This window comes from Eschrichtius robustus, chromosome 8, assembly GCF_028021215.1.
Source record: "Eschrichtius robustus isolate mEscRob2 chromosome 8, mEscRob2.pri, whole genome shotgun sequence".
In the NCBI taxonomy this organism is placed as follows: Eukaryota; Metazoa; Chordata; class Mammalia; order Artiodactyla; family Eschrichtiidae; genus Eschrichtius; species Eschrichtius robustus.
The window spans coordinates 53,729,284-53,756,354 of NC_090831.1; the positions used below are offsets into that span (position 1 = coordinate 53,729,284).

General features: G+C 43.0%; 1 protein-coding gene across 1 annotated transcript in view; it reads left to right on the forward strand.

Annotated features, from left to right (window-relative positions):
• The first annotated feature begins 8,248 nt into the window (after positions 1-8,248).
• IGF2BP3 (insulin like growth factor 2 mRNA binding protein 3) overlaps positions 8,249-27,071 on the forward strand; it is a 147,024-nt gene continuing 128,201 nt past the window's right edge. The window contains exons 1-2 of the mRNA XM_068550495.1: positions 8,249-8,768; positions 10,140-10,200. Coding sequence (XP_068406596.1) covers positions 8,594-8,768; positions 10,140-10,200 — 236 coding nt within the window. The 5' untranslated portion in view covers positions 8,249-8,593. The remainder of the gene's footprint in view (positions 8,769-10,139; positions 10,201-27,071) is intronic.

Below are 27,071 nucleotides of genomic sequence, written 5' to 3' on the forward strand. Positions count from 1 at the left end.
CTTGTTTTAACCTGCAACCTCAGAACTGAACACAAGTTCTATCTTGCTTTACTCCACAAATCTCCACAAAGGGCTTCTCAGCAGGAATATGTACATATGTTCTCCTGTCCAATTGCACACACTGACTGCATTCCACACCTTCCATACCTGACAAAACTGCCCTCAACTGGAAGATTTGTTGATATTGAGGGAAAAGAGTAATGTCACCTTTAACCCTATTGTCTATTGCACTGGATTAAAACATTTTCTCAACTTCTTTTGCTGTTGTTTATTAATATTTAAAACAAAATTCAATTTAATCTGTTTTTAAAGGCTATGATATTGGCTGTGGATTAAAATACAATTTGAATATATCTCTATGGTTGCCAGAGATAAGCATCTAGAGTGTACTACACCAAAATTTAAAAAAATTTTAGTTTATTTTCTATTTGGCTTTTTATAGATGGCCATTCATTTAAATCAAAACCAAAAATGGCATTTGAATCTTGGTAGTAAAGAAATATAAGAGCAGATAAATTACCATAAGAGATATGGTAATATTTAGAATGAAGGAGCAAAATTCTAGGCAATTTTCAACAAACGAAAGCAAAAGATGGTGACATCATTCAGTATTTAATTGTCCCAGAACAAACGGTTAACAATATAACAGAAATCATACCTTTCCTTGATGTAACAAAATTGATTTTTTTTTGGTATTTGTGACCTTTGTTAGTGTCCTTTTTATGAATTAAATTTTTAGTAGCTGGATTTGAATTAGAATGGGTTAGAATTAAAAAGAGGGGCCATACAGTTATGTTAGCTTAGTGGAAAATGTTCAATAGTAATATGTTTCATACTTCTTTGTATCAAATTATACACATTTTTAAAAGTCTTAATAATATTTACAGAGTAAGATTTAGTTACATTTAAATTTTTCTCCAAGTCTTGGAAAATGCTAGGAAAAACACTTTTAGATTACAAATAAGATATGAAGAGTTTACAAAGAAAAATAACTTAAAAAATAGAAAAATTACTTCAATGACTGGCACAAGACTCCCCTCCCCCAAACCAAAATTAAATGAGGGGAAATTATCAGTTTCAATTATTGATATTAAATTTAAATCCCAGTTCAAGCAAAATTTTGCCTTTGAGAAGGCACTAGCACTGTCAATTTAAAAATAATTGATGAGTAAATTTAAGTCATTTGAGAAAAGCAACAAAAAATACTACCAACTTTTATATTTTTAAGCAACCTACTACAAAAAAGAAGTAAATGTTTCAACAGAAGTGTGTTAGGCATGAATTTTAGCACAAATCTTTATAGGGTCTATTTTGATAAAGATTTTAGACTAGGTTTTGTTTTTTTTCTGCTGTATCTTATATGCTCAGATTCTTATGAATTTTAGCTGAGATGTTTTGAAATAACAATAAAATCCTCACCCAGCCTGTTGTTTCCATCTTTAAAGCTGGGATCATCACGCTAGAGAAGTTCAGGACCAAAATGTAAACAGAACTCAGAAGGAATGAATTTTAAAGAGTCAAAGTGTAAATGATAATGATCTACCATTATTCCTGCAAGTAAGGAATTTATAAATATACTTTGCCTTATTATATCTAAAAACTGTATTTTCATATATAGACAGCATGAAGGATTCATCAGTTTATCTCTAAAGGAGCTGATTTGTATATCTATGTCATGAAATCTCCATAGTTCCTTTTTTTTTTTTGAATGGGATTCTGGAAAAGAAATGGCCAGGAAAACAAAAGGTCCCAATGTGAAAATAGTAACCTAAGATGTGTCTTTTAATTGTATGTGTTAGAAAATGCTGAGAACTAGTTATAAGCTCAGCATGTGCTTTGCTTTTGGATTATTTTAGTGGGGAGAGAAGGTTCTTATTGTTCTCTCCAGTGGGATTTCATGCTTGGATTCCTGTCCCATTTTACTCCATCAGTCAATACATTCTCTCTCTACCACCATCCTTACACCCTTAGCAGGAAAACCTGCAGGATAAATTAGTTGCAACCAAGAAAGAAATTTAAATATCCAAGTCTTCTCAGCCTCCCCATACCCCTCCCCCCACAAACAAATGTCTATCTTCTTTGTTTCCTGTGGCTGGTCTGCAAATACTTATGTACACATCAATTACCAAAGAGTCTTTTCACTAAATGTCTCATCTCCCCCACCCCCCAGAGTAGCAATAATAAATGAATATTTTTTTAAAGTTTCACTCATGTGAAGCAGTAAAACAAAGAATATAATTGCAATTAAAGGAATCATGTTTATCTACTACTTTAATAATTATGTTTTAAGTTACCAGATAGATGAAAATTCTGATTTCTGACTTAGTAGTTGAAAATTAAAAAAAAAAATAAATTTCTCCAACCAGAAAAAAGTTTTCTGAAATAAAAATATTGGTTATATAAATCTTTGAATTCGAGAAAACATTTGAAAATAGCTCAGATTTTAGAGTTTTGGTTTGTCCAGATTATTTTGGAACTTTTTTTTACAATTGAAATTTACTCTAAAAAATTATTTTTTCTACTGTATCATTTTCAAAATATAAAAGTTACACAATATATAAAACCCAATCTAGGGTCATTTTACAAATAATCATGTCTTCACATTTTAAATTTCTTAGGTGTTTAAGGTTTATATAAATTATTAACTCTGTAATCTTCAGTATTTACACTATAAACTTAGTCTCTAAGCTTTCATTAATTTGTGCAAGTGAAAATAAACCATTTGTAAGTTACTCTGGTTTCTGAGAAATAATTTTACATGAAAACTTAAAAAATACATTATCTATTAACCATATTAGTGAAATGTAGTTGAATTACACAAAATGTAAACAAAATGTATTTTAGGACAGTTTTTCTTTACTAATTAAGCCAGTTTTTAAAATTTGTTTTAAAGAGCTGCTCAAATAACTTTGCTTTAGTATCATGGTACATGGCATTTATATTCCTTCAATTAGTTGGTTTTTAGAGACTAAAAAGAAAAAGTACAGAACTAAATAAATAGTTTTTCCAAATGAACTTAAGAGGATGATAGGATGATGTAACTTGACTACTTTAAAATATTTACTGGGGAACTATTGTTTTACTAGTTTTAAACCAAATCAAGTATTTTGTCAAGACTTCAAAAAAACAACTAAATTATCTGTGAACAAATTATTGTTATATTTCTAACTGGTACATTTCCTTTTCTTTAGATAATCAAAGAATTGGAAAGTCTGTCATGAAATTAGATATACCAAACAAATTTATACTTCCCTCTTTTCTGTAATGGTCAGAGTTCTGATTTTTAATTTATTTTTGAGACCAGTAGCAACTTACGTATAAAATTACAAATGCATCCAAGACACCACTACCTAGAATACACCACTGTAGCTGTTAGCTTTTTATTTAATCACATTAAATACGATCATTCGTTTGTTTTGTGCTTTTCCAAGCCAAATTCATATTTATTTTTTCTCACCGTCTCCACCAAACGTCAGTAAAATTAGAACATTTCAGCTACAGAAATCGCTAATCCTTCAAGGTCGGTCTCAGCTCCTAGGTCTTAGGGAAGCTTCAACGAAAACGTGGTCTCGGCATAGTTGATTTTACCCGGAATTTTTCGTTTGCTTTTTTTGGAGGGATTGTTTGGTTTTGCTTAAAACAACCCTGTGGACCACAAAGGGGGTTAGGAAAGGAGGGGGCGAATGAGTCAGTTTCTCTAGAAGCCCCGGAAAAATCAGGCACCTGGAAACGTATTTTGTTGTTTTAACTAAAAAAGACGTATAAATTCTAAGGTGCCGGAATCGAGCAGGGAAACGATGTGACTCCAGCAGCTGAGCATGGAGCAAACCTACGACCTCTGGGCGCTGGACGTTGGGGGAAGGGAAGGACTCTGCGGGCACCACGCGGTCAGCCCAAGGGGCGGAATTTACACGCACACGCACAACTATTTTCCATTCTTTCTCAGTTATCTCCCTCTTTCCTCCTTGGGGGTTGGGGTTGGGGGCTCACAGTTAAAGGGCAGGAAAAATGAGAGCAAGAAGAGAGGAACCCAATCTCACCCCTCAACAAGAACAAAACCAATGAGAGGGAGCAAAGGGTTATTTTCGCGCCACAAAAGATGGAAATCCAAGGGCTGCTCGATGGCCAATGAATGGAAACTAGCAAACGGCTCCGGCGGAGGCAGCCGACGGTGATAGGTTCCCTCCGTCCACCAATCGGGTGAGAGAAGCCCTCACGCCCCCTCCCCAGCCAGGGGCGGTGTCTCTCTCCAAGCTGGTTGCTCAGACTCGGGCTCAGCGAGTCGGCCCCACAGAGCGCGAAGCCCCGCCCCGGAGCCGCGTTTGCGCGCCCAGTGCACCCGTCTCACCGCCCCGCCCCGCCCCGGGCATAGGCGGAGGGTTCAGCGATCTCTCCTTGCGGTCTTTCTCCGTGGGTACCGAGCATCCCCCTTCTCCAAGGAGCCCCTGGCACACTCGAAACAGGCCGGAAGTGCGGCAGGGTCGCCAGAGTCGCTGCCTGGTGCGCCCCGGCAGGCAGGGGAAGGACGAGCTCAGGTGGGGTAGTGCCGCGAGGGGGACGAGAGAGGCTCCCCTGCCCTGGCCCCCACGTCTAACCCGTCCACGCGGCCCCGCGCGGAGGGACAGACCCCGAGGCGGAGCCAGAAGGCGCCTGTCCCGCGGCAGGGCTAGGGCGGACGGGTGGTCTAGGGCCTCCGAGGCGAGCAGCGGCCGACGAAGGATCCCGCCCTCTTTCTCCCGGCAGAGCCAGGGGAAAAAGGAAACATCTCCTAGGGCACCATTTTTTATTTTAAACAAAAATAACTGAAGGCATATTCTGAAGAGAGGGCAGAGCCAGGTTACCACTTATCACGCATCTGGTTTTAACAGATTAGAGTCCAGGAGAGCTGTTCGAAAGAGCAAGAGAATGTTAAAAAATACCTCCTATGAGGCCCAGGCGACGCGGCGGGCATTGCGTGCCCACCCGCGTTAAGGACTTCGGCTCTGGGCTGGTCTCAGAGGAAGCCAGGAGTTAGGGGTAGCAACAAGAATGCCCCTTCTCCCTCCTCTACGTGATAAGCCGTCGCTCATAACCTGTGGATACAGCAGGGGTAACCGACCTTCTAAACATGGTTTTTCTCCTTTAATATTACACTGACCCTTAAGAAACATTTTTATTGCCTTCAGGTCAGGAGATCAGGAGGAGGTGCAGCTGTCCAAAGAGTAAACAGGCTGCAGTTGGAAAGACTCAACCGCATCAGAGCACACACAATGGGTGGGAGTCCTTCGTGGAGTTAACATTAATTAGGAGCTGCAGTTGCTTCAGGAAGAACTTGGAGTAGCCCATACACACGGTTAATTTCTTGTGTGAGACTCATTCAGACTGGAGGTTACATTAACCTTATATTCATTCTTGAAAATCCACCGAAGATATTTTTACACTTGAAATGCCAGTTAAAAAAAAAAAATTACCCATGCCCTTTCTACTCAGCCATTGATTATATACTTATCCCTCAAATGCTTGGAAAATTCGAAGTGGAATGGGCAGTATTTACCTTTTTGATGTCTGAGCTTATATAACTCGTGTATGTTTTTAAGGTCCTAGACGGAGTATCCAGTTTGTTATAATAATACACAGATTAAATTCACAAGAGCCCCAGGAACATATTTCATCAAAACAGCACACACTTGTTTTAAATTCCAGCTGTTAGATTTGTTTGATAGTGACAGACAGGCACGGACTAGTATTTATGGAAAATAAACATTTTACCCCCTGCTTTAGAAGTAGATATTTTCTTAGGTCTCAGTTTTAATAAGAGCAAGTACAGTCAAGAATCCAGAAGGCACCATTCAATTGATTTTTGAGAGCAAGTTGAACATATAAAATTGTTCTTATGAAAAATTACTAAAACTTAAATGGTCAACAGACTATAAAATTTAAAGAAAAGCAAATATTACTAAGTGAATGAAAAGCATATTTCTCCAAATAGCTTTTTTTCAAATAGCTTTTGATCACATGCAACAGGTAAATGAAAAATAAATTCATAATTTGATATTTACATTTTGAATACCACAGAAGTCATAGAGAATACATACATTTTTTTCCTTTTTTTAGAACGAAGGTTCTCTTTTCAAAAACATGAAAAGGAAAAATAAGTAAGCTCTTTTTAAAAGCTAAACCTAACCAGAAACTTAAAATTTCACCACCAAAACGTTCTTTTAAGATATAGCTCATAACGCAGTTCTAAACATGATTACACAAGAACATGTTTGCCCCCTCCGTGTCGTAAAGTAAAAACATTTCACTAAATTAAATGTGAATGAAAATATTGTGAAAGTGAGTTTACGTTTAAAAAGTTGGATTTGCTTGCCAGGAAAAGAAAAACCTGTTAGAAAGAAACAGTTGCATTTAAAATGGATGATCTGACACCTTCCGGTTTCTTAACACAAAATTATGTTCCTTTTAAAAGAAAAAATGTAAATGCTCTTTAAACCATGCAATAATTCCCACATATTTAAAAAATAATCCGCCATTCATCTTTCAATTGGAAGTCATACACCTTTAAATGCCATATACGGATTGGACCAAAAGAAATGAACTATATCAACTGTCATAATTACTGAAGATGATTCAGTGTAAACAGTATTTTCTCTGCTACTCTATACATTTTACTAAATAATAAGAGTATTAAGTCATTAAAGATTCTTGCTTATAGTTCCATCCTATATATAATTGCAATCACTTTTAAAAAATAAGCATTCTTTTCCATGGAATACCTGTTAAAAATAAACCTCAAGTATCCTGGTGCAAATGAAGCCTTTGAGTGGAGTACACAATCATGAAACACTTGAAGATTTCCAAAAGAACCCCAGCACTCATTTCCGTATTCCTCGTCTCCAGTCCTCATTTTGTCGGCCCAGTAAGGCTCCACCGGGCCCAGACCCTCCCCCCAACACCCACCATTGTACTCGTTACACACAGGGGAAATTATGAATGGTTCTCATGGCCAAATGCGGGCAGAAAAGAAGCAGAAAGAGACTCGAGCAATTTTTCGAGTGCAAATACCACCCAGGGGTAACGCAGAGCGGGCTTCCTGTTTTAAGAGTCCCAAGTTCTCCAACTAAAATTCTTTAAATAAAAGTACCAGCCTACCCCACTCCTCCTCCTCCTCTGGAAACTACAGGAAGAAATGGTTTCCGTTTAAATACCGACTTTTCCCACTCTGAATTCTCGGCTCTGGCCTCCGAGGCCCGGGACGCCCCCATCCCCACGCCAGAAACCTCGGCCCCTGCGCTCCCCTCCCCCACCGGTGGCCAAGCCCGCCCCCGGCCTCATTGATCCCGGAGCCTTTTCTGAATCGCGCAACCAATGGCAAACGCGAAGCCCAAAGCCACCGCGAGCGCAGGCGGAGGCGGAGGAGGTGTCGCCCAGACACCCGCCCAGGACGCCGCGGGCTCCCATCCCCCATCCCCCTGGCTCGGGGCCGCCCCACTTCCCCGGTGCCCGCGACTGTAAAGGGTGCACAGGGTGGGGCGCGTCTGCCCGCCTCTCCCGCCCGCACCCACCCACCCAGCCACCCCCTCACTGCGTTTCCGTCCCTGCCAGCCCTGGGAAGGTGCTCGCGGCTTTGCCGAGGTTACACTTGTGTCATGAAAGCCACAAGGCGAGTTCGGAATGGGGACTCTTTGGCTTTGTTAATTACCTCTTTTTAAAAATCGAACATTTAAAACGCCGGTAAATAGAGCTGAGGAATTGCCTAGTTAGCACCCCGACTCCTATCTCATTAAAAAAAAAAAAAAAATCAATATTTCTCCCCTCCCCTCCCCTCCCCCTCCGGATCCGCCCCGACCAGATAACCCTTTCTAAACTCCGTGGTGACAATCTGCTCCCCCGGCCGCGCTCCCCTCCGTGCCTCGGCTGCGGCTCCTTTAGCATTTTCCGCCCCTCTTCCTCCTCGCCTTCTCACGGTCCCTCGCCCAATCTCGTTTCCCCTCCCCCTCTTCCTCCTCCTGCTAGCTCTTTTTTTCCTGCGAAGCCCACTCTAATTGAGGCGCTGGGATTCCTCACGTGAGACGTTGATTTGTAGTTTGAACACGTGGCTCATTCAAAAAGCCGGACACTCGGAGCGGATTTTTTCCGCCTCCTGCGCCTTCCTCCCTCCACCCCTTCTCCCCTCCCCCCTGCCAGTCACCCTTCTGGGTTTTTTATGGGGAGGCGGCGCCTGCTCTCACGTAGTGTGATATTTTCACAGTCCGCTGGCCGATGCCAGAGGGGTTGGGGAGTAAGAGACAAAAAGTAGTTTCCCCCCCTCCCTCCTCTCCTCCTTTTTCTCGCTAATCCCGCCTCCTCCTCCGAGTTAGGAAGACTCGTTGATGCGTTTGGGTTGTAGCAAGGCTTTTTCTTTTCTTCTTTTTTTTTAATACCTAGAAAAGGAAAAACAGAAACCCTCGGATCTGATTTTTCGCTCCTCGTTGTTGTCCTTGGTTCTTAGTGTGTCTGTGTATTTTAACGGCGAGAAGAGGAGGGGAACAAAACCCGCCGGATCCATCCATCGCTGTGGGTGGTTTTAATTTTTCGTTTTTCTCTTAATTTTTTTAAACAACCGCTCTTCACAATGAACAAACTGTATATCGGAAACCTCAGCGAGAACGCCGTCCCCTCGGACCTGGAAAGTATCTTCAAGGACGCCAAGATCCCGGTGTCGGGACCCTTCCTGGTGAAGACTGGCTACGCGTTTGTGGACTGTCCGGACGAGAGCTGGGCCCTCAAGGCCATCGAAGCGCTTTCAGGTGGGCCCCGGCCGGGCTCCGCCGGGACGCCTGCCCAGCCCCGCGCCGCTTGCCCGGGCCTGCCGGGGTCGGGCCGCGGCTGACACGGGGTTGTCCACACAGGGCCCCGGCCTGGGCGGGCGGGGGAGAGGGGACGAGGCCCGGGCGCCTGCACGCGTGGGTCGGGGCCCTTCTCCCAGCCCGGGCGCCTACCCGGCCCCCGCGGCTCCCCTCCCCCGCCGGGCTTTGAGGGCTGAGAGCGAACGCGCTGTCAAGAAAGCCCCGGCGCGGGCTCGGAGGGGGAGGCGGGGGGGACTGTGTGGCGCCTGGGAGCGGGGCTGGAGGAGGGGGGTGCTCGCCCCGCGCCCCGCCCGGGCCCAGGCGCGTGCTCCAGGCTCCGGCACGCCGGGCCTTGCTTGGGGGCCGAGAGCGAACGCCTGTTTCTCGCTCCTTCCTTCCTCTCCCTGCCGGTTATTTGTGGTGTTGGATTCGCTGCCTCCCCTCCCGCCCCAGACCCCGGTCGCGGGAGAACTCCAAGTGGCCTTGACCCGGCTGCGGAGCGAGGCCGCGGGTGGTGCCTAGCACGGGCGGCCCCGCGCTTCCCCTCAACCTTGCGGGAGGCGGGCGAGGGCGATCCGGGTTATTTGCTCGACCTTCCCGCGTACAACGAGCTAGAGGGGCAGGGGGGCGCGGGCGACCAGGGGTCGCCTCGGAGCGAGTCCCGCTGTGGCGCCGGGCTGCCAGGCTTCGGGCCGCGGCCTCCGGGACTGGTGGGGAGCGCTCGGCGAGGGCGGGGGGCCGTGCGTGGCGGGGAGGCGCGCGGGGGGGGGACGCCCGGGGCAAGGCTGTGTTCAGGTCCCACTCCGAGCGACATGCCTTTCGGGGTGGCGGGTGGCGCGCCGTCCCTCGCGCGCTGTGCAGTCCGTGCTGAGCTGCGCCTCTGGACGTTCGCTCTTGCCGCGCCTGCCCTGCGGTCCTCGAGCCTTTCCCGCCGCTCACTGCCAGTTCCCGGCGGGCCTGGGCTTGAACCCGGGAGAAGGGCCTGGGCGCCCCCTCCTGAAGAAAGCCCACGTAGCCCCTTCCCCCGAACTTGTCTTCTGGAGTCTCTGGGGAAGCGGACGTGGGGGGGGGGCGGGTAGAGTGTTCCCCAAGTAGTGGGTCAGCCAACTGATCCCCCTTCCCACCCATCTGTAAGTTACACACACGCAGCCTCCAGGGGCTCAGCTTCCCACCCGCGCGGGGCCGGTTTCTCTCTCGGCTTTGAGCCACGTCCGGGTGCCTTTCGGGGTCTCAGGAGGCCACTCGTGTCGCTGCTTAGGCTGTGCGGGTCCTTCGGGCCCAGAGAGCCGCTAAACCGGGCCAACTGCCCCTCCACCTCTTGTGTGTCCGCAGGTAAAGTGGAACTGCACGGGAAACTCATAGAAGTTGAGCACTCGGTCCCCAAAAGGCAAAGGTGAGCTTACTTATTATGTTCTCATTGATTCTGTTCTTGATTCTGTTCTCAACCATTGGGAGGAGAGACTCAACACAGCTGAAAACAACTTTTCCTCTTACTGTTATTGGGTTGCTGTATGACTTGGCGTTTCCCGTCTTTTGCCTTTTAAGTTTCTGGCAGGTTTGTGGGTGTGAGTGTGTGTTGGTACTGCTGTGAAGGAATAGACGACTTGTCTGTGGCCCCTGCCACTGGATTATTGTTACTGGTATAAAGTCGCTTAAGGAAGCTCTCACAGCTACATGTTCTCCGGCAGAGTAGGTCAAGTTGCTGCAACAGGAAATCAAAGTCTCAAAGGGCAGTTTCTGGGCATCTGTGGGAATTAGGAAGCAATGGGTGACCGCTCCAGCCCGCCGCCCCCCACCTGAAAGTGCAGGATAGGCGAAAGCAGCTGCAGACACGCGCGGGTGTGGCGTGCCTTTCCTTCTCTGTCCCGAGTTGGCGGCGACGAGTCTGAGAGGCCTGGGAGGCCGTCCGCACATCTGAGAGGAGAGGAATTTGCCTTTACCCTGGTAGCTCGCCCGCCGGGATTGGAACACGTGAGTGAACGCCTGGGCTTCTCCTGCCCAGAAGCGCCTTTCAGTCACTGCAGAGTAAGACAGCTTTCTGCAAACCCGCCTTTGTCTCCAGGCCTTCCCCCTACTCCCCCCACCCCCGCCCCCATTTAAAAAATATTGCTTACAGATAACCACCAAGAGATGGAGAAGACTGAAGATTTTTGCTACTTAAACAAGGGGGATTGCACTTTTCGGAAAGCATGTGTAGTGTGTCAGTTTACAGAATGTTTGGAGATTGTGTTTTAATCTCTGAAGTATTTTGGAGAAATGGCTCCCTTCTCCAGAGCAGGCCAGATCCCGGCTCTGTAGCACTGACTTGAAAGGCTCTGCTTCCTCCCGGTGGTGCTGGTGTTGGCTTATGCGTTGCTGGGCTTTGCAAGGTGGGGTTAGGGTTTCTTCCTTTCCCCCCTCCCATCCCCCACTCCCAACCTGGGCCAAGTAGTAAGCTGGAAGTTAATTTAAACTAGGGCAGCCAGAGCGTCTGGTTAGATATTGGTGAGGGTGTGTATGCTGGAGGGTGGAAAGGGTTTGCTGTGCATTTCCCTGGTGCTTGGCTGGGAGAGATGCCTACCTAATAGGTCATCCTATGCCTATTTTTATTTTTTAAATTTATTTTTAAATTATTTTACTTTATTTTAAAGGGTGGTTTTTTTTTAGTTTCTTTTTAAAATCAATCAATTAATTAATTAATTTTTGGCTGTGTTGGGTCTTCGCTGCTTCACGCAGGGTTTCTCTGGTTGCGGCGAGCGGGCTTCTCATTGCCGTGGCTTCTCTTGTTGCGGAGCACAGGCTCTAGGCGCCTGGGCTTCGGTACTTGTGGCTCGCGGGCTCTAGAGCGCAGGCTCAGTAGCTGTGGCGCACGGGCTTAGTTGCTCCGCGGCATGTGGGATTTTCCAGGACTAGGGATCGAACCTGCGTCTCCTGCATTGGCAGGCCGATTCGTAATCACTGTGCCACCAGGGAAGTCCCTATGCCTATTTTTAGATTGAGCTCCCTTCCAGGTAAAGCACTTTCACAAATTGTGTTTTTGTTAGCGAGCCTGTTTGGATTTTTGTGGATTTCTCTTCTCCATGTGCTTAATTTTCATCAGGATAGTTGGAAAGGGATTTGGCGTGGCCAGATTTAGTTCTAGTTGGGAATTTTGGTAGGGGTCAAGTTATTTTATATAGCAGAATGGAATTCTCTTTTAAAAGCTAAAACAATAGAATGTGTACTGACGACTATCTAAATTGATCTCAGTTTAATAAACGATTGAAAAATTGGGGGAGAAGTCATAGCTCCTTAAAAAAAGGTTAAAGGCATAGTCTGAATTGTTTACCTACTGGAAAAAAATGTAAGCACATTCTTCAAATTCTAATTGGTTTCATGTTTAGCCACTGTATCTTAATTTTCTTCAGATGTTGAATGAGAAATAGGCAGATGGTTGTGTTGAAGGACAGGCATTTTAACATTTGAGAGTTTCTAAATTTAAACATTAAATGTCTTGACCTGTGTGTAAATGCAATAACTTTGCCTTACTCTCCTGATTTTCCTTCTCCAGGCTGGTGTGAATTTGTCCCCCATGTGTAGGGAATTAAAAACATTGTCTGGTTAATAGACTGCCTGTTTTATTCTTAAAGGCTTTTGCCCAACCTAAAAACATACTTAGTTTACTTGTTACTTTATGACAAACAGGAGTTGCTGCTTAGGAAATCACATAAAGTAAAATGTTACCAGTGGCAGAAAGTATTTATCAATGGAAACTTCTTCAGTTTATTAACAATGTAGATTAAATTTTGTAGCTGATTTTCATTAGCATTAAAATGCTGAGGATTTTGAATGATATTGTCTTACTACCAAATAAGAGTGAGTACATTGGAGACAACTTTTTTTTTTTTTTTTTTTAACTGATTTAGAAAGCAATCAAGTAAGTCCTTTGCTTGTACAGAAATGGCTAAAAACAACAATAGAGCTTGCTTTCTCTGCCCAGGGATTTTTAAAAAAATTTTTTAATTTTAATTTTTATTTCATTTATTTATTTTTGGCTGTGTTGGGTCTTCGTTGCTGCACGCGGGCTTCTCTTCGTTGTGGTGCGCGGGCTTCTCATTGCGTTGGCTTCTCTTGTTGCGGAGCATGGACTCTAGGCACGCGGGCTCAGTAGCTGTGGCTCGAGGGCTCTAGAGCGCAGGCTCAGTAATTGTGGTGAACGGGCTTAGTTGCTCCGCGGCATGTGGGATCTTCCCGGACCAGGGATCGAACCTTTGTTCCCTGCATTGGCAGGCAGATTCTTATCCACTGCGCTACTGGGGAAGCCCTACCCGGGGAGATTTGCTGGAAATCTGTGTTACAATTTTGTTCTAACTGAACCTTGGAACTGTGTTGTAGTTTTCCTTATCTGGACTGTTCCACTGTCTGAATAGGCTTTGGGAGAGGGCAGAGAAGGCACCTTGGTGATCCACATGCCCAGCACCTATAGGAGGGTCAAGAGGTGGTACTGGTGACAGTGAATTGAATGCCGCCGACCAGTCCTTGCCAGTGAGCCTGCTGGACTTCTGGGTGGAGTTCTTTGTGCTTAGTAGTCATTGCATTCCATCCCATCATCATGTGGGCACCTGAGGCAGGCATACCCACATATGCAGCAGTGACCTTTATACCTGCTGTGCAAGGCATGTTGGGAGCCCGGTGCTGAAGAATGCTTATGGCAGCACTCTGAGATGGATCAATGGGCTTGCAGCAGCTAAACAGGGGAGCAGGCCCAGGGGGTGATTTGATGCGTGGTAGGATGGCCCACCTCTGACGGGGAGCAGAGCTGGGTGGGACCATTTCAGGAAGGGGCATTGTTGAGTTTGGTTCAGACCAAGCTTAGCTCATGATTACCGAAGTCACAAGGGAATGTGGAAGGAATGTTGCTTTTCTGCATTCAGATACCCCCCAGTTGGGGAAGATTATAGCAGTGCTTCACAGAGTTTGAGGTCCCCTGCATCCAGAATGAAGAGAAGATTGCACTGAGTACCAGTGATAGTGTTGTACTTTTTGTTACAGATATAAAAGATACAGCACATGAAGACTTGGCTTCACTCTGGAGGTATAAGCTTTAAAAAGAATTTCCCTCCCTCCTTGGGGGTGCGGGTGGGTGTGAAAATTGTTTTTACTTTGGAAGACGGTAGCTGACTTTGGTTGGAAGAGTCACTGGTATCTTGGGGAACCTTGTGTGTGCCCCTATATGATTTTGTAAATAGCACCGATTTCCTTTTTGTTATGTTGTGGGCTCTTGGGCATGGGAGAGGTAACAGGAAAGTTGCTGACACTGGGGAACTGAGCGGATGGTGGTTTAATTCGTTTTCCGTTACTTTTTTAAATTATGAAAATTTGTGTATTTTCCAGCTTTTTCTAGCTTAAACTTTCTCATGATTTAGCTCTTGGCCTTGATTAGAATTGTATGTAGCCAAAACATATTTGAATGAAAGAGAAAAAATAGTGGGATATCATAGTTAATATTTTTCCAGGAAGGATCCGTTAAAACAGACTGTGGTGCCTAAGCTCAAATGTCTTTGTTTCTTGCTTCCTTAAAATTAAAAAAAAAAAAAAAAAAAAAAAAAGGAAATAAAATGAACAGCTTATTTCCGTATTAGAATCTTATGTTTAGCATATAGATGGGGTAGAGCATGTATAAAAATTACTGTGGTTTTAAATATATCTTACTTTAAATGGCCATTTAAAAGCTAGTGCTGTCTTTTAAAAGCTGTTAAGTATAGAATAGGATGGTGCCATGACTAGCCATGTGCCCATTAGCCAGGGCATAAGACCCTGTTGTCTCAGGACAGAAGCTGCTTTTAATGCTAAATATTTTAACAGGTATGCCCCTGGTTTATCAGTGGTGGTACAGGTGAATCTTGTGAATTAGGGGAATTTCTCAAACATGCATAGCCCTGAGGTTCTGAATGTTAGGAAACTTTCACGGCTGGTAAAGAATCATAGGCAAGGTTATCTTTGCAGTGCTCGGTTTAAGATCAGTAATGCATGACTGCTTAAGTGGTTGTAGCCAATGAGATTTTTCTTGATTTCACGTTGTTTTCTCAGTACGGTTTGAGAAAGTTTAAAAGATTTCTTACTTTTCTTTCTCACTTTATTAGAATTAAAAAAAAATGTTGATAAGTAGCTTCTGTGTGGCTGTCCATGATAACAAGGAAGACGTTATGAAAACGTGACATGTGCCTGGAGCCAGTGGGAACTGAGAATCTTGGCTTCTGTTTCTGGTTTCCTTTTGATTTGTGTGATGACTTACATTCTCTGTTCACGCCAAATGCCATTATAATAAACTAACAGGAGGCATATTTTGTTCTGAGTTTTGCATTCTGCTTGAAATAAATGAGTTACCAGCTAAGGTTTAAAAATATATTTTGGAATTGCAGAGAGCTGGGCTTTTCCCTGTAAGGAACTTGACTTGTATTTCTTTTCTGTAGTATGGTAGTTCAGTTGCTTTTGCACGTGTACCTCTTTTGGGCAGTCAGCAAGAGGGACATGATCTTTGCCATACTTTGAAATGCTTTTGTGAGCCACACTACTGTAGTTCATGTGTTGTTATAGGTCTGGGATTTTGTATTAAAGTGAAGCTGTTGAGCCACCTTGATATATATTTTGAAGCAACTCCATTTTAATAGTCTTTAGCAGCATTCAGACAGCAACTTTTCTAGCAGTAACTAATTTTGAAAAGTGTGAATTATCCATTCAGGAACGCTGGTGGTTGGTTTCGTCTGGGAGGAAGGAGAGAGTCTGTGCTATTCTTAGTTGAGTTTCCTTTATCAACTGTTGACTCTGATTCAAGCTTCTAGAGTCATAAGACAGGAGGTGGCAGTGTGGGAGCAGTGACCAAGGGATAGGATTGGCATTTTTATTTTTAAAAATTTTTATTGAGTTATAATTTACATACCATACAGTTCACTTGCTTTACTTGTGCAATTCAGTGATTTTTGGTATATTTACAGAGTTGTGTAACTATCACCACAGGCATAGAATTTTTTGTTGTTGTTTGTTTGGTTTTTGTTTTTGTTTTTGTTTTGGCCACGTGGCATGTGGGATCTTAGTTCCCCAACCAGGGATTGAACCCGTGCCCCCTGCATTGGAAGTGTGAAGTCTTAACCGTTGGACTGCCAGGGAAGTCCCTGGATTGGCATGTTTACTTAGGATCTCTGCCCCATAAATCTGATGTTTACAAATGGGCTTTGACTACAGAGTTTTGCTTGAAAGCTGGTTGCAAACAGTTTTCAGTGTTCTATTAAGATTTATCGTGGTCTGAAATTGCTGTTTGGTAAGTATTTGGTAAATAAACACAGCTATAAATATCAATATAGTATAGGAATTTTGTTGCCCTGAAGGGGAGTCCATAGTACATAAATTATGTGTTTGAGAGAATTATGCTGAGGCCATTTAACTTGATTAGGAAAAGGTTTGAAATTATGGAATTATTGTTTCCTCAAACCAAACTTTGAAATGAAAAAAAAAAAAAATGCTGTTAAAATCTAGTGGAACTCTAAGCTGAAAGAGGCCTGAGTCCTTAGAATATCGGCCACTATCACTTAGTTGTTTAGGATGTTGATTCCATTGTGATCATGGTGTTTCAGTTCTCTGTCGCAGCACCCTGAAAATTGGTGCCTCGAAACAACAGCGACTTACTTTTTCCTATGGTCATATGGGTCTGTTAGGTGGTTAGTTCTGTTCCACGTGGTATCATTTTGGGTCATTTACTAAGCTGGGCTCAAAGGTCCAAGAAGACTTCACTCACATGTCTGGCCTCTTGGTGCTTATCCAGGTCATCTTTCTCTAATCTGTGTCTCATCACTCAGTAGTGGCCCCTGGCTGGCTACCCCAAGTGAAATCAGAAGCTGCTGGGCCTCTTAAAGGCTAGGTGCAGAATTGGCACATTGTTGCTTTTAATCCCATTCTATTGATAAAGGCAGGCCACGAGGCCAGGACAGGTTCAAGGGGGGTGTGGAAATAGCTTCTCTCTCTTGATGGTGGAGTGGCATGCATGTACACAGAGGAGGAATTGATGGTGGCCATCTTTGTAGATTTCCACAAACTGGAGGAGGGGAGCATTTAGGCTTGAAAATGCTTAGAACATAAAATACCTGAAAATAGCATTTAGCACTAGAAATGGGGAGCCAGTCCCCTTGTAATATGCTGGTAAGAGGATGGTGTTAACTTTTGAGGTAATGAGTAGTGGTCGGTCTCTGTTTATTTCTACGAAACAGCTAATAGGGTTTGCTGATGGATTGGATGAGAGGTGTGAGAAGAGGAAAGGATGACAAGATTTTTTGACCAGAACAACTGGTTGGAAGGTGGTGCCATTGACCAAAATGGAGAGTATTGTGAGACAAACAGGTTCTTGGGTGGAAGTCAGGAGCTTTACTTTTGGCATATTTTGTTTCTAATGCTTATTAGAAATTTAAATGAGGAAGTCAAGTAGGTAGTTGGATATATTGGTCTGGAGCCCAGGAGAAGGTAGGAAGCGGAGGTGAGCATTCGAGGCTTCATTAGCTTGTGGTATTGACATCATGGAATTGGACAAGATCATCAAGGAACTGAGCCTGGAGCTCTAGGAGGAAGGAGGGACCAGCAGAGGAGAGTGAAGGAGGCCAGTGATTAGCGGAAGTCAAGCACAGCGAACTGTTTCTGAGAGAGAAGTGAAGAAAGCCTGTGGAGAAGGAAAGTAATCAACTGTGTAGCGTATCACTGAGAGTTTGTGCTTTAGATGGATGAAAAAGTGAGTGGGAGTGGTGTTAAGTCTCAGCCTTCTGGCTGTGCTGTAAATAAATGGAGAGCGATTTACAAATTTTGGAGCAACCTGGAATACAGCCTTTCTTCCAGGATTCATTTATTAGGCTTTTAGTTCATTTTTTTTTTTTTTTTTTTTTTATGTTCCAGAAACATCTATAAGTACGTTCTATTTTTAAGTTGCTAGAGATGGAAGCAGCTCCTAAGGTTAGTAGATCCTCCTCTTGTTCAGTGGGCAAGACTTGTTGGTAACAGTTGACCTACACTCTGGCGTCTGTTTTGACACTTCTGGTGACTGTGAGCTCACTTTCCCGTGGACAACCCATTCTGCTTTTTATTAGTACATATTTGGTTCCAAAACAGTGCAAAGTCCAGTGCTTCTATGTGCTTGTCTAAATACTTGATTAAAGACACGCAAAGGCTGACACTAATGGCCACAATATTTTTGAATATTATGGGCGAGGTTTAAAATACTTTAATCACTTTGTTATTTTAGTATACTTGAATAAAGCATTCTGTCCATTTTATTCATAAAATTTAAGTTATAAGAAATATAAGAAACCCTTGAAGTGCCCTAAATTCTCTCATTTTTGCATATTAAAAAATCTGGTCCTTGGTAAAGTAGCCTCCTTCTCAAATTATGAATACTGTCTTTGGCCACAGGAGTCACCAAAACAAGGTGATATGTTAGAGCACTTGATTTTGAGGCAGGTGACTTGGTCTGAATAACTCTTTTAAGACTTTCTTTGTCTATGCAAGTCCTTTGATTAATAAAATGCTACTTTCAGAATGTGTTAAACACCTACTATTTTAAGAGAGAAAACTAATAAAAATGAGATAGCACAATAGGGTTTTTTAAAAATGGTATTAGTTGCTTTACCAAAGGATTTTCCGTAAAGCCCTGGGAGAAGAAGTGACTTGCCCATGGCGCTGCAGGTGATTAGTGGAACCCATTTCCAGGTCCTGTGACTCTGCCCTGTCTTCATTTCTCCCATTTAAAGTTGTCAAATCCTCAAAAAGTAGCTTACACAGCAGCCTGATCTTGTTTGCAGTGGCAAGTCGGAGCAGAGATGTCCTGTTTCTTGCTTTCTCTGAAGAAAAAAGAAATCTTGTTTGGCTTCTTTGAAGGGTTGATTTATTGTCTTCCTGCAGGGAAAAGACAGGTACAAGTAGTCTGGAATCCGGGGCTTACTGCAGAATAAAAATATCCGGACATCCTGTTTTAAGACAGAAAATGAGACTACTTTTTCCTTGAAGGTTTTTTTGTTTTTTTGTTTTGCTTTTTTAAGCAGCTTCATCTTAGTATAAATGAATTGCAGGGAAGTTGGAGGGGGCCTAAGGAGATATGAGACTAGAACAGAGGGCATGAGGAGGTAGATGCCATGGCTTTATCCCAGGCAGGTGATTGTGATTCACAGCATGTGTTTTAGATGGCAAAAGAGGTAGAGGTGTCCTGTGTGGAGTCCATGGTGCCTGGTCGTCCCGCCTTGTTACCAAGTTTAGTAGGATCCTGCCTCGCGGAAAGAAGTCTCTTAAGCTTGGGATATTAAGGACTGGGAGAGAGTAGGAGGGGGAAATCGTACTGAAACATCTTGATGAGGAGCCCTGATGCTTGCCTCATGTGCTCTTGTTGAACTGAAGGGTGTAGCCAGAAGTATGTTACATCTGGGTTTGAATCCCAACTCTGCTTTCTGAATTCATGATGATAAATGTTTAAGGATGAGGAAATCAAATTTGGGAGGTTAGAATGGAAAGGATGCCTCATAGGATCCTGGGGATGTGTATAAAGCATCAATACAGCATCACCCAGTAGTCACTCCCATGGCAGCTGTTATATTTTTTCCTCTTGAGATTCAAATGTGAAGGCTGGATGTATATTATATTTGGTGGTGATAACAGAAATATGAAAAATTTTTGTTCTGTTTGGGATGTGAGCTCATAAAAGTAGAAATCTTTGGGTGGTGTCTTTTTGTTTTTATCTTCGTTGAGTATGTATTACTTTAAAAAAAATTAAGGTATAACCTAGGTACAATAGAGTATATGAATATTAAATAAAACATCTTGATGAATTCTTAACAAATGTATGCATGTAAATTAATTCAAAACACATGAATTGTGAAAATATTTGTTCTTTAATCCTCCCTATCCCCATGTATTTCCCATGTCTTATAGCTGGTAACTTGGTATATTATTTTTCAGAAATTTTTCTGTGCATGTATCCACACTTTTTAATTTAATAATCAAATCATACTGTTTATTTTTTGTGCTTTTACTAAATAATGTATCCTGAAGAATCTTCAGTGTAGGTACAGATAGTTCACTCTCCTTAAACCAAGTTGCATTGCAACAATATAAATAGTTGCAACAATTTAAATGTTCTTTTCATAGTGATTTCAGTGGAGCATAAGTATATGTATGTCATAGGACTCTTGGTTGGATATATATATATTTTTTTTAATAAATGTATTTATGCATTTATTTATTTTTGGCTGAGTTGGGTCTTTGTTGCTATGTGCGGGCTTTCTCTAGTTGTGGCGAGCGGGGGCTGCTCTTCGTTGCTGTGCGCAGGCTTCTCATTGCAGTGGCTTCTCTTGTTGCAGAGCACGGGCTCTAGGCGCGTGGGCTTCGGTAGTTGTGGCGCGGGCTTCAGTAGTTGCGTGGACTTCAGTAGTTGTGGCACGTGGGCTCTAGAGCGCAGGCTCAGTTGCGGCGCACGGGCTTATTTGCTCCGTGGCACGTGGGATCTTCCCGGACCAGGACTTGAACCCATGTCACCTGCATTGGCAGGTGTATTCTTAACCACTGCACCACCAGGGAAGCTTGGTTGGATATTTCTATAAGGTGAATTCTTAGACTGAAAATTGCTATGTCAACAGACATGCACATTTAAATTTGGAAGTGCTCTGCCCAAAACATAAGTTTACTTATTGACATGGTTAGTCATAGTTTGACAACCAAGGAGCTGTTTTCAGTGAATTGTGCAGTGAGACAGTTTGATTAAAAACTGTCTTTTCTTTCTTTCTTTTTAAAAAAAAAAATTTAATTAATTAATTAATTTATTTTTGGCTGTGTTGGGTCTCCATTGCTCCGCGTGGGCTTTCGCTAGTTGTGGTGATTGGGGGATACTCTTCGTTGTGGTGCACGGGCTTCTCTCATTGCAGTGGCTTCTCTCTTTGTGGAGCACGGGCTGTAGGCTCATGGGCTTCAGTAGTTGTGGCTCACGGGCTCTAGAGCGCAGGCTCAGTAGTTGTGGCGCATGGGCTTAGTTGCTCCACGGCATGTGGGATCTTCCCGGACCAGGGCTTGAACCCGTGTTGCCTGCATTGGCAGGTGGATTCTTAACCACTGCGCCACCATAGAAGCCCGTAAAACGGTCTTTTCAAGCATGGAGGACTGTATCATTCTAGGAACAGCCTTATTCTTTCTACCATGGATGTTCTGCTGACTCTGACAAGTTTAGGTCCCGATTCATTTGTGTCCCTTGCATGTAAAAATTAAGTCAAAAGCTATAAAGATTAAATTCTGAAAACTTAAAGTTCGAATACCTGAGGTTTATGTTCTCTTATACTTACCACCTTGAATTTTGGATCTTTTTTAAATTAATTAATTAATTAATTAATTAATTAATTTATGGCTGTGTTGGGTCTTCGTTTCTATGCGAGGGCTTTCTCTAGTTGTGGCAAGTGGGAGCCGCTCTTCATCGCGGTGCGCGGGCCTCTCACTATCACGGCCTCTCTTATTGTGGAGCACAGGCTCCAGACGCGCAGGCTCAGTAGTTGTGGCTCACGGGCCCAGTTGCTCCGTGGCATGTGGGATCTTCCCAGACCAGGGCTCGAACCCGTGTCCCCTGCATTGGCAGGCAGATTCTCAACCACTGCGCCACCAGGGAAGCCCTTGAATTTTGGATCTTACCTCAGAAACTAACAATACTTACTTGCAGTGGGAGCTTTACTAAATAATATTTTGAGGAGAAATTTGATTAAGAATTAGTTTTCAAAGCAAAATAAGCAAAGACAACAAAAAACAACAACAACAACAAAAAGAATTAGTTTTCAAAACAAAGTCCTACTCAGCTTGCCACTGGAGCTGGGCAGATGATGATAGGTGAGCTTATTTAAGAAAAACCTATGATGATGATTGAGTTCTCTCCAGTGATCCCCAAATGTTTACTACTTTTTTAAAGTCAGCTGTTCTTGCAAAAATGGAGAAGCTCTTGGTTTTCTTTGGTGAGATAAGTGTGGTTGGAAATTTTAATTTCTGTATTTTTGGTGTGCAAGTTTACCTATTTCTGCATTTTTTTTTGAGTTTCAGAAGTGAATTCATTCCTTATGGCTTATAAAAAATTTTTAGTTTAACAAGCATAGATGGAGCACCTGTGCTTGTAGGCAGTTCCATACTAGGTTTCAGGGGCTAGAAAGATGAATAAGATACTTGTTCTGAAGAAAAGTACATGAAGTATAGTGACTTGTACTTTGTTCTGTCTCAATCCCTGAGTGATATTTTTGTCTTCAGCACTAACAGTGGCTCACGGTGCCAGTGATCCCAGAGGTGGATTAATATCTCTGCAGGTAGAGAAGGGGTAAATACATCATGAGGTATGTATGGGATGCCCCAGAAACACAGGAGGCGCATTGGGCTTAGCTGAGTGTTGGTGCAGCCAGCCAGGCATAGGTTCAGAGAGCAAGGCATGTGAAGGCAACTGAGGCTGTGTGCAGTGGGGATGGGAAAGGCAGAAGAGACAGCAGGAGGCAAGGCATGTAAGTGTGAAATACCCTGGTGTGTGCGGGGGAATGGCAAGCTGTTCGGAATTAGAGAGGCCCGAGTGTGAGGCAGGATTGTGGTGGAGCCTGAGCCCATAGGGGCAGCAAGAGCACCCCGTGTTCTGCTGGGCTCAGGAGATCTGATTCTTCATGCGTTTAACTTTAGGGGTTCACTCAGTTTAGTTAATGTCATTTACCAGATGGTTATTTGGGATCATCTCATGCAAGACTTGGTGCTTGGGTTAATTTGGGGATCTGCTCACCAGCAGATTATGTTGAGCTGCTTTTACCTCTTAAGTGCTTCCTGGAAACGGCTGTGCCCCAGAACATTACATGGGGCATGGAGCTGTTCCCAGGACACCCTCTGACAGGGTGATTAGGGTAAATCGTGAGAGGACTAGGAACCCTGTAGTAAGGCTGACTGAGCCTATGCCGCTTTTTTAAGGTCAGTCATGACAGTCATAGTTTTAGTCAATGGTAATGATTAAGCCACCTGGTATTATTTGATTTTATTAAGACATCTCAAATGATATAATGAACCTTTGGAGAAAAATGAGACCCTTCTATGTACACACACTATTTTTTTTTTTTTTTTGGCAAGGCAAGGAAAATTTATTTTTTTATTTTTATTTTTATTTTTTGGCCATGTCGCGTGGCCTATGGGACTTTAACTCCCCAATGAGGGATCGAACTTGGGCCCTCCACAGTGAGAGCGTGGAGTCCTAACCACTGGACTGCCAGGGAATTCCCAGGAAAATTTAAACATAAAAAAATGTTCTCTGGCCTGTGGCCTCCCCTCTCCCCGCACTGTGCATCGTGTATCTGCATTAGGCATTGACCAAACCTCCCCCATCAGCAGAAATACCTGCTCAACCATAAAGAGCAGCATTCTCCGAGCGTCAACAAGACAACTCCTAGATCTGCCATTTCTTTCTTAGATCAACTAATTTTTCATTGATGTGTACTTAGTCTTCTGTTTTTTTATAAGTCAGTTTAGATGATATCTACCTCCCTCCCTAGACTAGAATGATGAGATCAATGTTCTTATATTACCTTTTACCTTCTTTTCCCATTTCTCTCCCAATTTTTTTACTTTTATAATTTTTTTAAAATTGAAGTATAGTTGATTTACAATGTGTTAATTTCTACTGTGCGGCAAAGTGATTCAGTTATACATATACATTATTTTTTATATTCTTTTCCATTATGGTTTATCACAGGATACTGAATATAGTTCCCTGTGCTATACAGTAGGACCTTATAGTTTATCCATTCTATATATAATAGTGTGCATCTGCTAATCCCAAACTCCCACTCCATCCCTCCCCACCCCCTTGGCAACCACAAGTCTGTTCTCTGTCTGTGAGTCTGTTTCTGTTTCGTAGGTAGGTTCATTTGTGTCATATTTTAGATTCCGCTGTGCACACACTATTAACTGAGCAAAATTAGGGGCAGCAGTACACAAACTGTTGGGAGGGTCAGTGGTACCTTGCTTGGAATCACACAGACGTCAGTTAGAATCCTTGCTCATCTCTGTGATCCCAGGCAAACTGATGGTACTCTGGATTTCTCCGCTTATCTGTAAATAGGGGCAATAAAACTTATTGCGTGAGGTTGTTGGGAATTAAATGATAATGTTTGTAAAGGACTTCTTGGAGTATCTGACACCTAAGTGGTGTTGTCTTATATTAGTAAGCGTGTGTATTTACAAGTGGAGATTGAAAATAAGAGTTGAGTGTATCTATTCCTGCATAATCCCATAGTTTGCTCTCACATGTACAGATACATAGAAATGTTTCACACTTCTTTGTAGAGTACGAGTTATGCATTGTGAATAAGTTAAGAGTTTGTATTAAAAAAAAAGTTTGTACTTTATGTCTGGATGTGTAGGTCTTAGCATCCCTGAAATGTGTCCAGTTAGGAAATTCTCTTAAGAGAGATCATATTATTTAAAAAAAAAAAGACTAGGAGATAAAGAACTCCTGTTAATCTCAAAAAGGTAGACAACATACTACAAAAATGTACAAAGGATAAGCAGCAGTTCAGAAGGGGTTATCTGAAAGGCCAATCTACTTAGGAAGAGATACCCTATCTCACTAGTCATTAGGGAAATGCCAATTGTAATGGCATTTTTGCCTATCAAGTTGGGAAAAATGAACAAGATTGATAATACCTGGTGTTGGCAAGAGTGTGTAGGAATGGGCATTCAAACGGCTAGAATGTAAATTGGCAAAGACTTCTTGGCATGCCATTTGGGAGTATCTGTTAGAACTTAAAATGTGAATACCCTTCAAGTATCATGGAACACAACCTAGTCTTCATAGTTTTGTGTGGTCTGTAAGCATAGTTTTAATCAACAGTATTGTAAAGGAGTTGAAATCACTAGGCAGGACTTGGTAAAAAGGTCTTTGGGTGGGAGTCCAAAATATATGCAGATAAACTTTTAGGTTTTGTTATATCACTCATTACATTTTAATAGGTATTATCAGGTAATCTGGAACTTTCGCCATTGTCTACTTTCCAAGCAAAGAGGATCCCTAGCCTTAATTTGACTGTCTGGGACATTTTGAATTTACTCATTTTTGAGCTTTAGAGGGTAGATTTTAAAAAAAAATAAATTTATTTATTTATTTTTCGCTGCATGGGGTCTTCCTTGCTGCACGCAGGCTTTCTCTAGTTGCAGCGAGCAGGGGCTACTCTTTGTTGTGGCGCATGGGCTTCTCACTGCGGTGGCTTCTCTTGTGGAGCACGGGCTCTAGGCACACGGGCTTCAGTAGTTGTGGCACGTGGACTCAGTAGTTGTGGCACACTGGCTCAGTAGTTGTGGCTCGCAGGCTCTAGAGCGCAGGGTCAGTAGTTGTTGTGCATGGGCTTAGTTGCTACACGGCATGTGGGATCTTCCCAGACCAGAGCTCGAATCCGTGTCCCCTGCATTGGCAGGCGGATTCTTAACTGCTGCGCCACCAGGGAAGTCCCAACCCATTACATATTAACAGATTTTTGTAACAAAACAAACTCATCTAAAACCAAAATAAACATTACGAAAGTGGAATTGCTTTACATATTTGCAAATTTCTTTAATGTTTGACCTAATTGACAGCTGGACACTCATAACTACTTTAACATTCAGTTTGTTGCGATATATTGTTTTGATTGAAGTATATGAAGAAAATCTAGCCTCACACAGATGAACAGTTAGAAAAGGAGAGGAATATTTTAATAGTCTTTTTAGATGATTCTGGGTATTTTTGTTCCTATACCAAAACTCTGCAAGTGGAAGTTTTTAAAGGTTAGTTGAATTGTGGAATCTGAAATCCTATCAGTAAATTTTTTTGTACTTTGTTACATTAAAATCCATTGGTCTCACGAAGTGAACAAATGCTGTTGGAAAAATGGTGCCAAAAGACTTGCTCAATGCAGGGTTGCCACAAAACTTCCATTTTAAAAATTTTTAAATTTTTAAATTTATTTTTAATTTACGTTTGGCTGCGTTGGGTCTTCATTGCTGCGTGCGGGATTTCTCTAGTTGTGGTGAGCGGGGGCTACTCTTCATTGCAGTGCATGGGCTTCTCATTGTGGTGTCTTCTCTTGTTGTGGAGCACGGGCTCTAGGCACGTGGGCTTCAGTAGTTGTGGCACGTAGGCTCAGTAGTTGTGGCTCTCGGGCTCTAGAGCGCAGGCTCAGTAGTTATGGCGCACAGGCTTACTTGCTCCTCGGCATGTGGGATCTTCCCGGACCAGGGCTCGAACCCATGTCCCCTGCACTGGCAGGTGGATTCTTAGCCACTGTACCACCAAGGAAGCGCAAATTTTTAAATTAAAAAAATTTTTTTTATTGGAGTAAAATTGCTTTACAATGTTGTGTTAGTTTCTGCTGTACAATGAAGTGAATCAGCTACATGTATACCTATATCCTCTGGCTCTTGGACCTCCCTTCCACTACCCCCATCCCACCCATCTAGGTTATCACAGAGCACCAAGCTGAGCTCCCTGTGCTATACAGCAGGTTCCCACTAGCTATCTGTTTTACACATGGTAGGGTATTTATCTCAAACCTAATCTCCCAATTCATCCCACCCTCCCCTTCCCCGCCTGTGTCCACATGTCTGTTCTGTACGTCTGTGTCTCAATTCCTGCCCTACAAATAGGTTCATCTGTACCATTTTTCTAGATTCCACATATATGCGTTAATAAACAATATTTGTTTTTCTCTTTCTGGCTTATTCACTCTGTATAGCAGACTCTAGGTCCATCCACATCTCTACAAATGACCCAGTTTCGTTCCTTATAATGGCTGAGTAATATTCCATTGTATATATATGTACCGCATCATCTTTATCCATTCATCTATCGTTGGACACTTAGGTTGCTTCCATGTCCTGGCTATTGTAAATAGAGCTGCAATGAACATTTTGGTACATGACTCTTTTTGAATTCTGGTTTTCTCAGGGTATATGCCCAGTAGTGGGATTGCTGGGTCATATGGTAGTTCTATTTTTAGTTTTTTAAGGAACCTCCATACTGTTTCCCATAGTGGCTGTATCAATTTACATTCCCACCAACAGTGCAAGAGGGTTCCCTTTTCTCCACACCCTCTCCAGCATTTGTTGTTTCTAGATTTTTTGATGATGGCCATTATGACCAGTTTGAGGTGATACCTCATTGTAGTTTTGATTTGCGTTTCTCTAATAGTGATGTTGAGCAGCTTTTCATGTGTTTCTTGGCCATCTGTATGTCTTCTTTGGTGAAATGTCTATTTAGGT